Raw genomic sequence first — 13,926 nt, 5'->3', positions numbered from 1 at the left:
CCCAACTTGCAAATTCTATACCTATGTCAAGTTTCACCCTTCCTCCAGTCATCAGTCTTCACTTTCCTTCCCCAGCCTTATTCAGTCTAAGCATAGATGCCTATCTTTCAGGAACAAGGAGAAGTCCTGCATTCAAAGGCTTAAGGATGAATGGATAGAAAGACAGCTTTATCTAATTTCTTTGAAATGTCTCAAAATGCTTCAAAATTACTATTGTTATAGAGGCAAATCTAGCAGTCATTTTGTATATAGAAAGATCCCATAAGCAGCAATGAGATGAATAAGCTGTCAGCCTGTTTCTGGTGGTGTTGGTTGAGGGAGGTATGTTAATCAGAACACCTGGAGAATTTCCTGCTCTTCTACAAATAGTTCCATAAATCTTTAACATCTGTGTGAGTCACTGGAAAAGGTAGATAAGGCCTCAGTTTTGCAGCTCATCCAAAGGACATCGCCTCCAAGAATGCAGCATTCCCTCAGCACTCACTGAAATGTCAGTCTAGGTTATGTGCTCAAGTCCTGTGGTAGTCTTAGTCACAGGTAATAGTGCTATCAACTAAGCCAGCTGATCATTATATATAGTTTTTTTTCAGTTTTTAACTAATTTTCACCACAGTCTTAACATTTTTCTTGTATTTTTCTGGTCATATGTCCTTAACTGTTTTATGTTATAATAGTTAAACATATGCAATGGTGCATAATGGCATGTATTTATCCAGTCGTAGCCAGAGAATAACCTGCAATGGCTTCTCTTCCCGCTCATACACCGTTACAGCTGAATTTCCTCTAGGATCTATCCTTGGCCCCCTCCTATTTCTCATCTACATGCTGCCCCTCAGCGACATCATCCGAAAACACGTCAGGTTCCACATGTACACTGTCGACATCCAGCTCTTCCTCACTACCATCACTCTTGACCCCTTCACTATCTCTGATTTATCATGCTGCTTGTCTAACATCCAGTATTGGATGAGCAGAAATTTCTTCCAATTAACTATTGGGAAGACCAAAGCCTTCGTCTTCGGTCTCCACCATAAACTCCGTTCCCTAGCTAACGACTCCATCCCTCTCACAGGACGCCAAGGTTGCGAACAATGTGACCCTAAGCTGAGCTTCCGACCCCATATCTTCTCAAACACCAAGTACGCCCACTTCCATCTCCATAAGATTACCAGTCTCTGCCCCTGCCTCAGTTCTCCTGCTGCTGGAACCTTCATCCATGCCTTTAGACTCTAGACTCGACTCTTCCAATGCTCTCCTGGCCGGCCTCCCTCCTTGTGCCCTCTGTAAACTTGAGCTCATCCAAAACTCTGCTGCCCATATTCTAACTCACACCAAGTCCTGTTCACCCATCATAGGAACAGGAGTAGGCCATTCAGCCCCTCGAGCCTGTTCCGCCATTCAATGAGATCATGGCTGATCTGTATCCCAACTCCATCGACCTGCCTTGGCTCCATATCCCTTTTTGTGGGAGAAAGTTCCACACTTCTACCATCATTTGTGTCAAGAAGTGTTTCCTAACTTCTCTCCTGAATGGCCTGGCCCGTCCTAGAATCCCCCACCAGTGGAAAATTCCTTTCAAAATCCTAAAAACCTCAATTAAATCACCCCTTAACCTTTTATATCCCAGGGAATACAAGCCTAGTTTATGTAATCTCTCCTGATTAAATTATTATCCTTGGAGCCCTGGTAAAATTCTGGTTAATCTGCACTGCACTGCCTCCTAGGCCAATATATCCTTTCTAAGGTGCGGTGTCCTGAACTGTACACAGTGCTCCAGGTGCAGTGTAACCAGGGCTTTGTATAGCTGTAGCAAAATTTCATCCCATCACCCCTGTGCTCGCTGACCTACATTGACTCCCAATCCAACAACACCTCGATTTTAAAATTCTCATCCTTGTATTCAAATCCCTCCAGCCCTAGAATCCTGCGAGATCTCTGCGCTCCTCCAATTCTGGCCTCTTGTGCATCCCAATTTTCTTCGCTCCACCACTGGCGGCCATGCCTTCATCTGCCTAGGCCCTAAGCTCCGAAACTCCATCCCTAAATCTCTCCACCTTTCTACCTCTCTCTCCTCTTTTAAGACACATCTTAAAATCTGCCACTTTGACCAAGCTTTTGGTCATCAGTCCTAATACTTCCTTATGTGGCTCGATGTCAAATTCTGTTTGATAATCGCTCCTGTGAAACGTCTTGGGATGTTTTACTATGTTAAAGGCGTCATATAAATGCACGTTGTTGTTGTTGTTATACTAATGGGACTAATAAGAAAAAAAACCAGCAGACCCATTGTCACAATAGGCTCCTGGCAGCAGGAAAAAAGAACAAATAAAAATTAAGAAAAGTGCTGTAGAAGTGGCTTGAAAATTCTCCACGGAACCTTTTTACTACACCTTTTAAATGAACTTACATATGTAACTGATCCCCTAGCAGCTCTGGGCTCCCATTAGATTTAGCAACGGAGATCATTCAACGGCCTATACACGTAAGCATTGGGAAGTTACATGTAGGATAAAATAATCATCCCCCATACCCCCCACCGCTCGATTTTAATATTACAATGAAACTTCTGCTATTTCAGGCAGGATCTTACTACCCCTGCCATTTTGTCTCACGGAAATGCAAGTGCATGCAATATTGGGGGAGATCCGATGTAATCCAATTTTCTGCTCAGGTTTGCCCGATTTGTGCCTGAAAATCTAGAAAACTTCAGTGGAAAATGCACGCTATTATCTTTTTGGCCAGGATTTTCCACTTTTGTGCTCACCAGCCACAATTTTCTGTCCATTAAGATGGATTGGTGGAAAATTACAGGTTGGGAACACAGAAGTAGAAAATCTGAGCTACTCAGTTTAAAACTTTCACCTTCCCCATACCTCTCAGTAAAAACCTGCCAATGCATATCTTCCATCTCTACAAAGTCCATCAGTGAGCAACTCTAGAGAACACCTCACAGATTGGTATTTAGACCAGTTACGGATTCTCATCTGGAGGCATCTCAAAATTCAGTACTGCTAAAAGCAGATTAAAACTATATATACCTCCTCCCAGGTGTTTTTTTATTATTTCTTTTCAGAATATTGAGATGCAGGAGCATTATATTGAAACCATCTCTCAATCAATTTTTTAAAAATACTGCATACATGCAATTTTCAAAATCTGGCACTTTTCTATCTTATGAGAAACATCAAAAAAAAATCCCCTGTAAACTTACACTGTTAGAATATTATGGAATGAAATAGGTATATGGAACTGCACTCAGCTCTTTGTAAATTCTGAACTAAACAATTGTAATTTTTCATTTGGTGTAAATAAGCCACCGAATTGCTCCAAGTGCTAAAGATAGAAGAATCCTGAGTGTCTAATAGAGATAGAAGTTTGACTGATGTTTCAATTTATTGTTGCCACTTCCTTTTGCATTAGTCTTTGGAAAAATAATTCTCCCCCAAGTCATTTACATCTGCACTTTCAAACTCCCAACTGCCTAGCCTTTGGCCTTCCAATTACCACGATACTTCTACCTTTGATGCCCTTGTCCCCAGCAAAAGTTTTACTCTACCATGCTGGTTGCTCTTTGCTCCTTCCAGTCCAAGGGACGCAGACTTGACCGTATCTGGCACAGATCTGGTTTAGCCATCCATCTCCTCTCTTTCTCCTTTCCCACCAAGCCAAACCAGTCCTCTGCCCTAGCCCTGAACCCGTGTCTCTCTCTAATTTCTCTCCCATCTCCTCTCGTTCTCTCTGAGCTCTTCTCTTCCACCAGACCTACCTCCTGCTCCCTTGACCCAGTCCCACTAAACTAATTACCCAAATTGCCTTTCTGGGCCCCGTGTTAGCTGACGTTGTAAATGGTTACATCTCCTCAGGTAATGTCTCCCTCCTTTTTCCTGTCCACCATCATCAAACACCCTCCTCAAAAAAAACTCACCCTTGACTACTCTGTCCTTGCAAACTACCACCCTCTCTCCAATCTTCCTTTCCTCTCCAAAAGTTCTTCAACGTGTGGTCACCTCCCAAATCAGTGTCCATCTTTCCCACAACTCCCTGTCTGAATCTCTGCAATCAGGTTTCCACCCCTGCCCCAGAACCACAATGACCCTAACCAAAGTCGCAAATTTCATGTCTGTGATTGTGACCATGGTACATTATCCCTCCTCGTCTTCCTTGACCCTGCTGCAATCTCGAACATGACCACACCATCCTCCCCTAACGCCTCTTCTCCATTGTCCAGCTCAGTGGGGTTGCTCTCACTTGGTTGCACTCTTACCTACCTGATCGTACCCAGAACATCTCCAGCAATAACTTCCGTTCCCGCACGGTTACCTCCGGAGTCCCCAAAAGCCCCACCATTGGTGACTGTCTAAGCTCCATGCTCTGAAATTCCATCCCTAAACACCTCCACCTTTCCACCACTCTCTCCTCCTTTAAGACTCTTCTTAAAACCCACCTCTCCGACCAAGCTTTTGGTCACCCTCCTAATATCTCCCTCTTTGGTTTGGCATTCATTTTTTCCTTTTGCCTCTGTGAAGTGCCTTGAGATTTTTTTTCCTACATTAAAGATGCCATACAAATGCAAGTTGTTGCTGTTAATAATCTTTCTAGACAATTCCAGGCTACCAGATGAGCACTATTTTAATAGTACTTCACTGTAACTAGTCAATTTTTGCTTCTTTACATGAATGATTGAAAGCCACACTCCCGTAAATATATGAAAAATCAAACAAAATAAAAAGTATTCTTATCCTGCCAAAAAAAATTTGCTATGTGCAAAGAAATAATGACGATGGTGAACATCAAAAATTCCACATTATATATGCCTCTCCAAGGAACATATCATCTCAAAAATCTTTGCATTATCCCAAGTGCCTAATCTCACAACATGATGTACAGTATAGTACATAAAACAGGTGCTTGTTGGACAATCTGACTGCAGTCTTACTCTGGGAATTTGCAGCACATTTCCTCAAACTAAATATATTCTTCTGGGATTAGTGTTTTTTCCAAGGAATTTAATGGGGCGTGAAGAATTTTGCCGAATGTTTACTAGTTGCTTTTAGGAGACCTCCCTGGAGTAAGTCTTATTCAAAATGAAAAACAAACCATTTCGGCTGAACATGGATAATAACCAAGTATGGTAGTTGCTGGTTACAATTTAAGAGAGAAGAGGAAATCTGCTCAATTCTTATTTCTTTCTACCCAGCAAGTTTTTTTTTGGCAATTATATTGTGTCCTCAATACAAACTTAGATTTTCTTCCACATGGACAAAGCAGACATGATCAGTTGAATTTACAATCAGATGGGACTGAAAATATATTTTTTTAAATTTTATATTATCAAAACTATTAAATGGTTTTGCTTTTTTGTCCCCATATGCTCATAAATATTCCTAAAGTTGTTTTGGCAGTTAGTTCTAATATTGTTTTCTAAAAGTAGTCTATGTAGAGCTTTAAAGTTCATTCACTAAATGATTTACAATTCCTAACAAAATGTTTCTATCTCTTAAGGATGCTCAAACGAAAATATTAAAAACAAGATCTGTGGCATTACTCAGATAAAATGAAGAAAACTCTCTTCCTCTGAAGGTCTTCCACGATCATCTTTTCTGGCTGCCTCTCTATTGTTTGTCTTCCACTCTTTCTGTATACTTCTTAGACATTTTCTCTCATAGCCCTCGTTCGATCTCTTCGTTCGTCTCTTATTCTTCTCACTCTCTCTGTAACTTTCTCAATCTGTGCCCCTCGTTCCCTCTGTTCATCTCTCCTCTGTTTGTCTCCCACGCTCTTTATAGCCCCAATTTTAACCTGCGACAAGAGGCAAACATGGGACCAGCAGGGCGAACAACAGGCTCGTCAAACTTGCCATTGTGTGGCCTGAACCATTTTAACCACCAGGCCTCATTACGATATTAGTGGACTGACTCCTGCCCGAATCTGGCAGCAAACGGTCCCCAGCAATCAGGTAAGTGTGTTGGAAAAGGTGGGGGTGGGGGGCGGGGGTCCAAAAGGAATCACAATTGGGCGAGATGGGAAGCTCAGTACAAGCCTAAGGTTTTCTTGTGGGGCCCCAAGAAGCACTACTGCTCCTCCTGGCCCACAAGGAAACCAAAAAATTAGATGTAACGTGCCTCATCTGGGCCTGCTCCCACGTGGCATCAGGCTTCGCTGGCAAGGCCAGCACCAGGCACTGAACGTGGGACTATACGTTAAAATCTACTCTAGGGTCTGAATGACATCTTTGGACCCCAAGTTTTGAATATTTATGAGGCCTCGCCTGCCTGCAACAAATGTCTCACATGCCTCCCAAAACCCGGGAGTTAAAATTGTGGCTGGTAAGCCCTGATTTTAACCCAGAGTGGGAAACGAGCATGCGGGGCCAGGGTGGGTGGCAAGCCCCCATGATGTTTTTGACGTGAGACCTGGTCAATTTTAACTCCCAGGCCTCATTTTATAAGATTGACTGGCTACTGTCTCGATTGCATTGCAAAATCAGGCAGCCCGCACTCATGACGCGTGCAATTTCTGGCACAACTCATGAGGCCTTCTTAAAGCGGGCATACACCTCTTAAAAAGCAAGGGTGCATCTCCGGCCTGCAATATTAGTTGTACAACTGTAGAAGACTTTTTGAGTACACAGGTGAGTCGAAGGGCTACTCCCCGCTTTTCAAATGCCTCCCTAGAGGTCCTAGTGGATGAAGTGAGGGCAAGGAGGGAGCAGCTGAATGCCAAAACCCGTAAGGACATCTCCAAGGACAGAATGAAGCAGAGGTGTCAGAAAGGGTCAGTGACACCAGCATCACCCACAGCACCTGGGTTCAATGCAAAAAGAGATTCAATGACCTCACAAAGGGTGAGTACAGCTCTTCACCTTTCCAGCTCTCTCAACACTTTTGTCAATCCCTCTCAACAATTCCCTCCTCTCCATCACATTCTTCAGCATAGAAACACATTCACATACTGCCACACTTTTCTCATTCCAAACACACCTCTTCCTTTGCTCTCTTCACACCACATACTAGCACCATTCTCTTCTCACATGCTACCAGTTGCACATTGCACATAATTCCCGTTACATTCATCATCGCCCCATTCTCATTCCATCTTGCTTATTCTCCACCTCACGCCATATGCACTATATAGACAAGCCCTACACACCTCCACAACAGATACTCAGTAACACTCACCCTCTCTTTCTGCAGGACAAGACTGACAATAACACCAGGGTGAACATCAAGAAGAGTGGTGGAGTCCCCAACATCAACACCCTCACACAGTCACAGCTCAACCAATACGACCAAATTAGATTAACTTTTGCAGGAAACAAAAAGAAAGTGCTGGAAATATTCAGCAGGTCAGTCAGTATCTGTGAAGAGATCAGATAAGTTAATGTTTCAGGTATAAACAGATGCTGACTGACCTGCTGAATGTCTCAAGCATTTTCTGTTTTTGTTTCCCACGATCGATTTCTGGCATCTGTAGTTTTTTGTTTAACTGTTGTGGGACTTGCTGTGCAAACATGGCTACCATGTTTGCTACATTGCACCTTAGAACATTTTTCTGTTTTAAAGGTTTTATATAAATGCAAGTTGTTATTGTGACTACATTTAAAAATTATTTATTGTTGCTTTGGGATGTCCTGTAGACATGAAGTGTTAAATACATTCTTTTTTCTTCTTAACTTTATTAGAAGTTTTCTTTATTACTATAAACTTCCAATACACAGAAGTGAAATGGATAAATATTTGAAGAAAGAAAAAATTAAAAGGATATGAAGGGCAAAGCAATGGGACTAAGTGGACAGCTCTTTCAGAGAGCTGGCACAGGCATGATGGGTCAAGTGGTCTTCTTCTGTGCTATAAAATTCTATGGGGTAGAATTTACTCTAGGCTTGCCCATGGGCCCAGACTTGGTGCTGTGGAAGCATCACGCACCTGAAGTAAGAGGCCAGAGGTTAGATAGAAATTGGTCCTTGAGCTTCAACTGCAGCTGCCCAATGCCTGCCCCACTCATGAGGTGACCAATTTGTGAAAGGATCCCTTAACAAGCGTTAGGCCCCTAATTTACATATTCAAGGGGCATCACACCTGTTTTAGGTGTCCACCCAGGATGCCTAAAAAATGGGCCCCATGAATTTGGCAGTGAAACCAATGCCAGCACAGATTGGGTGCAAGCCGTGCCACTGTTAAATTGGTAAGCATTTTGCCATTTTATGTCTGAAAAACAGGTGCAACGCTTACCAATATCTACCCCCAAGATTCTATTTTAATTCAGTTAAATAAAAAGGTGGGTTTGAGTAAACTGGAACTTATGAACAAAATCCAAGAATGCTTCCAAATCTGATTAAAAGGAATAAAAACGACTAAGCGCGGCATGTTTTAAACTTACAGGAAAGTGATTCTACACCAGTATTAAACAGCTATCTGATAAATGGGCAGTGCTGACTGTGGCATTAAACAAGACACAAGGGTGTGAACCACAACATGATATGTAAATATGAAACTCAAAAAACAAGGCGAGACTGGCTGGCAACAAGCAGCACCAAAATGTCTCCCAGCTGGCTACACAGAAAGATTCTTATCTTCATTTGTCTTTAGCATGTGTTACTTGGCTGTGATATTACAACTGCTGAATAAGGGTAAGCTCCCCTAAGAATCAGCTGAAAGGCTAAACGACTGCCAGATCCCATCTATAGTGAAATTAATTAAGCCAAATCATTTTTATTATGGCATACAGAAGGAATTCATGATTGATAAATTAAGCAAATGTTAAAATTTCACTTAACTAGAATCCTGACCAACAACAGGACACAAACTATTTTTCATACTTGCACACAAACATTCTCATAGTAATAAATTTACAAATTGCAATGTTTTCTCCTCCCTAATTCAATAAAAACATTTTAAGAGAAATAGCCCACGAAAGGAAAAAAATATTTTAACCATTTGCTCCTTTTAACCAAACACTATAGAATGAATACTGAATAATTTTCATCTCAAATGTTCCTTTTAAATAGATCTTTTCATTGGTACACCAGCTGTTAATTACTATATACTTTATAAGATACTTACAAGAATGTTTGTTCACCCCTACCTTTACACTAAGAATGCAAAGTAAATTGAAGTTACCTGTACTACTTTCTGGCAAGTCACATGATTTTTTAAAATTTCCTTTTCTCACAAATATTCTCCCCTCCCCCTTCTCCCCTTAAGGCCTCGACTCCTTGATGTGGTTCAGTTCAACAGGCACTGGGTTCTTCCTCAGATACCTCACCAAAGTGACAGAGTGCCAAAGGGTTATTCAATTACAGGTGGCATCAGCCAAGCCTAATCTTGTCCTCACCCAATGCCTATACATGTGCACTTCCAGCTGGGGTCACTGGACAGAGAGCTAAAAGCCAAGGATGCTAAAGCCACTTGTAGTGCTCCTACTGCATCCTGGCTGAGATCAGCTAACTTAGTACAGACCGGGGATCAAAACGCGAGATCTTTCCAGGGTTGTATGATTCAGCCACTCACGGGATGAATTTGGTAAGCCAACAGGGTAGCCCATTTCCTAAAGTGACAGTTATGATTTTTTTAAACTCTTAATTAAAAAAATGGTAACTTTTAAAAATTGTATTGGTTCTGAATTGTCAACTGATTTATGGTTTTGCAGGATGTATGACAGATATTCAATCCATTGACAGTGGCTAGTTGCCGCATCCTGTGGAAGTCTGTTAGCTTCAGCACATGCAGCCTGGCCCATTCCTTACTTTTTGAACAACTTAACTCTTTAAAACTTTTACAGATAATATTATAAGATCATTAATATCAGCCTGTTTCTTGCAAGATTCCTATGACTGTGTAGTGTAAAACATATAAAATTAGAGAATACACAATGGGACAAGGCATGGTAGTGTGGTGGTTATGATATTGATTGGCAACCGAGAGGTTGTGAGCTCAAATGCCATCATAGCAAGTTACGAAACAAAATAACGAATTCAATAAATCTGGTAATTTGTGGGCTGGCATTAGAAAGAATGACCAAGAAGGCTGCCAGATTGTTGTAAAAAACCCAACAACTTCACTAATGTTCTTCAGAGAAAGGAATGTGCCACCACTGACTAACATATGACTCTTAATGATCTAGCTAGCCTGAAAAAGCGGTTCATGAATAAGGCCCACCATATTCTCAAGGCAACGAGGCACGGGCAATAAATCTAGCATTGCCCAAAAATGTAGATGCTAAACCAGAAAATACTTACCAAATGACATTGAGATTCATGTTAGTGATTGTTGGAGACCCTATGATGGTGTATTTTTTAAATAAAACAATTTCCACTATGTACTTTGTTTAAAACACATATTACATGATATTCAGGTATATTTGAGAAATTTAAGTTTGATGGCATTGGAACCGTTATATTTCTATAGTAATTTGAGGTTAGACATTTATTGCTTTCTTGACTACTTCGGTTTTTGAGGATCAGTTGTCACCTGAATATTACTATTGGTCACCTGTCTTCTGCTAATTTTATACTAATTAGTAAACCAGCACACATTTTCATGTGTGATATTAAAAAAAAGTACATAATTATATATATTTTGTTAGTCCTTCATACTTCAAATCTGTTGATACCGCAAAAGATCTAACAGGATTTTCCATTGGGAAATTTGAACCAATCAAAAAATAATTGATGACTATCCACTTATCCTGATTTCTGAGGAAATTTGAGCCAAGTAATCAACAAACACTTTACAACTATTATTTACTTCACTGTCTCTCAATACTTCTATCATATCCTCCCATTCACCCTGAGTTGGGCCACCAGAGTCTACCAGTAATTCTGGAATACTGATTTATCTTTTACAACCTTTTATTTCTGACCAAGAGTCTACAGCTAGAAGGTTTGACCTATTTTCTTCTCTTTTCAGATACTAGAAGATCTCCTGACCACTATTTTATTAGCTTTCCAACATTTGCATCTTTTAATTTTTTTGTCATTTATATCTAGGAACAGCCATCAGTTCAATAGAAGTTTTAATTGTGATTACTTACTCCTTCAAAATAAATGAAAACAATCCAGGGTAAAGAAAGAAGTTGCATTTCTATAGTGCATTTCACGATCTCATGATGTCCCAAAGCACATTACAGCCAATGAAGTACTTTTGAAATGTAAACATTGCCACAATGTAGGGAACTGTAAATTGTGTTTGTGCTCTCGGAATTACAGCATCATTTCCCAAGCTTTCTTCTTGGCTAAAAATCTGTTTATATGAATTAATATAACATAGCAAATGTATTTTATAAAGGAATATATACTGAACTAAAATACTGAAACAGATTTAAAAGAAGCGTTTACAAATCTTCTTTAAACAATTATTTTCAGTACTTAAGTGAAGTTCATAAAGGTTGTCAATCTGCATGTAGTGACAAAACAGATTGGAATAAAGAGAAAACCAGCAACTAAAACAAAACAATTTTAAATAAAAATGTTCCAAAATCTACTTCAGTAGATTGTTAGTGGGACTCATTAGAAGCTGCAACGATAATGGGAAAATTTTTTCATGTTGGTTACAAGTATCAGCAGCATGGAAAAAGAATGAACTTGCATTTATATATTATCTTTCACGACCTCATGCGTCCCAGCCAATAATGTACTTTTGCAGTGTAGTCAGTAATGTAATGTAGGAAACTCGGCAGTCAATTTGCACACAGCAAGGTCCCACAAACAGCATTCTGTTTTAGATGATGTTTGAGGGATATATGTTGGCCAGGACACCAGCAGAACTCCCCTGTTCTTCTTCATGGGATCTTTTATGTCCGCCTGAGAGGGCAGCCGGGGCCTCGGTTTAATATCTCATCTGAAAGACGACACTTCTGACAGTACTGTACTCCCTCAGTAATGCACTGAAGTACAGCCTTTGTCTCGAGTTTCTAGATTGGGGCTTAAGCCCATGACCATCTGACTCAGAGGTGAGAGCGGTACCCATTGAGCCAAGGAATGGCTGCCTGCCTGAAGTATGTGCAGGGTAAGGACAAGTTAATTGTTAATGTTACAACCTTCCTCCATGTTAAGATTTGGAAAATATTATGCTGTAATGCCATGAGTTATGCAGTAGATGTAAAAAATTGTTACAGAAAACTAATAATCTCTTGAACTATATTATATTTTGAATTAGGAAGGGTGCTCTCACTATAACCACACTGAAAATATAACAAAAAACAGACTAACAAACAAATCATTTCATGGATGATCAATTTATTATATCCACACATTTGAAGTTTAACCATATTTTGACATAAAAATTCTCCCAACCTCAGATTGCTTAACCAGAAAATTGAAGAAAAGACTGTCTTCAAAACATTCTTGAAATTTCGTACTTAATGTCTGTTTTATGTATTTACTCAGTTAGTGATATAAATATTTAATATTAATTTACCTGCTTGAATCTGTGATCCTAAAGCAGCTAATATGATTACCGATAGAATTGTCTCCATGGTTTTATTTTTCCTAAGGAATGGTTCTTCTATCCTGTATCTAGGAGTCGATACGCCAGAAGCTGCTCTTCTCCCAGTGAAAGAAAAATTTGTTGTGAATTGAGTTTAGGAGAAATCTCGAAATGGCTGAAGACCTTACTCCACAAATCCAGCCTCGAGACTTATTAGAAATCTATCAGAAAAATAAAAATACAATTAACTGTCACAAAAAATAAAATGCTTTGTCCTTTTCATCTTTCTTAACTGGACCCTACAACAACCATTAGTGTACATTAACTGTGTCTCCAGGAGAGTTCAGCAGTCAAACTTTACAAAATCATTCTGATTTAGATCTAAATCAAAAGCAAAATACTGCAGATGCTGGAGATCTGAAATAAAGCTTCTTCAGCATTTTCTGATTTAGATCTACCTTTTTAGGAAGTAGATTAGGAGGGGTATTCAGAGTATAGTTTGTTATTTTTCCCATTTTGTTGAATATGTATCTTTCAAATAATGTATTTTAAACCTCAAATCAAGCTTAAGGCCATGAGCTAGTTAGTTTTTCCATCCTAGAATTCCAACATTATAAGCATACGGGTGACTAGTAGCCACAATATTTTGTTTCTTTTGCTTTTATTAATGAGTCTGGGATCATTTTCTAACATTGTGTTATAGCTTTGTATAAATACTTATATGCCGGATATGTGCACGAAAGTCAACCGCTTAACTACTCAATGTGTCATTACACAATGGAATTAGAAACTCAGTCTCAGGGACCCAAAACAATTTCTTCTATAAATTTTATTCCCTGGAAAAGTAACAGAGTGTAAAGAACACTTTTCTAGATGCAAGGATTATAAACAATGGATGAACATATTCGAGAAAACTGTTGGAAGAAAAACTTGCGTCTCTCTTCACATTTCACATTCAATGAAGTGATTATCCCACGAACAAAATTTGAATGAACTGTTAATCTATTTTTGGTGGCATTAGTTGGCCAGAAGACCAAGAGAACACCCTGCTCTTCTTTCAAGGGTGCCATGGGATCTTTTGTGCCACTGAAACAGACAAATGGGGTTTAACCTATTATCGGAAGGGAGGACACTTCGACAATGCAACACTCTTTGTGTCATCTTAGATTATGCGAACAAGTCATGGTGTGGTTTGAACCCACAACTTTCTGAATCATGGGCAAGAGCTCCACCAACTGCAGCAAAATGATATCCTTATTGGAGAAGGTTGTGGTACAATTAAAAGGGTGAAATGGCCCATTCTAAATAAACCGCATTAATGGTCAAGTGCTTTGATGAATTTTTAAAATTATTATTCATACAGACTGCAGAACACACATGCACATTTCAATGAGTTTTCCAACCAAATACGGAAATCTACCCCTAACTCGAATACATTACCTTCCTTAAGTTAAACAGATCATAATATTACAGTTACCTAAAGCACGTGTCTAACATTTGA

The 13,926-nt window shown here is 39.8% G+C and overlaps 1 protein-coding gene across 3 annotated transcripts in view; it reads right to left on the bottom strand.

Annotated features, from left to right (window-relative positions):
• LOC137300625 (transforming growth factor beta receptor type 3-like) overlaps positions 1–13,926 on the bottom strand; it is a 109,023-nt gene that overhangs the window by 93,328 nt on the left and 1,769 nt on the right. For all 3 annotated transcript variants that reach the window (XM_067969812.1, XM_067969814.1, XM_067969813.1), the window contains exon 3: positions 12,417–12,646. In XM_067969812.1, the coding sequence (XP_067825913.1) occupies positions 12,417–12,474 (58 nt within the window). In that variant the 5' untranslated portion in view covers positions 12,475–12,646. The remainder of the gene's footprint in view (positions 1–12,416; positions 12,647–13,926) is intronic.

This window comes from Heptranchias perlo, chromosome 31 (genome assembly GCF_035084215.1).
Source record: "Heptranchias perlo isolate sHepPer1 chromosome 31, sHepPer1.hap1, whole genome shotgun sequence".
Classification (NCBI taxonomy): domain Eukaryota; kingdom Metazoa; phylum Chordata; class Chondrichthyes; order Hexanchiformes; family Hexanchidae; genus Heptranchias; species Heptranchias perlo.
The sequence above is the reverse complement of the archived record's forward strand: the minus strand, read 5'-3'. Positions and strand labels throughout refer to the sequence as shown.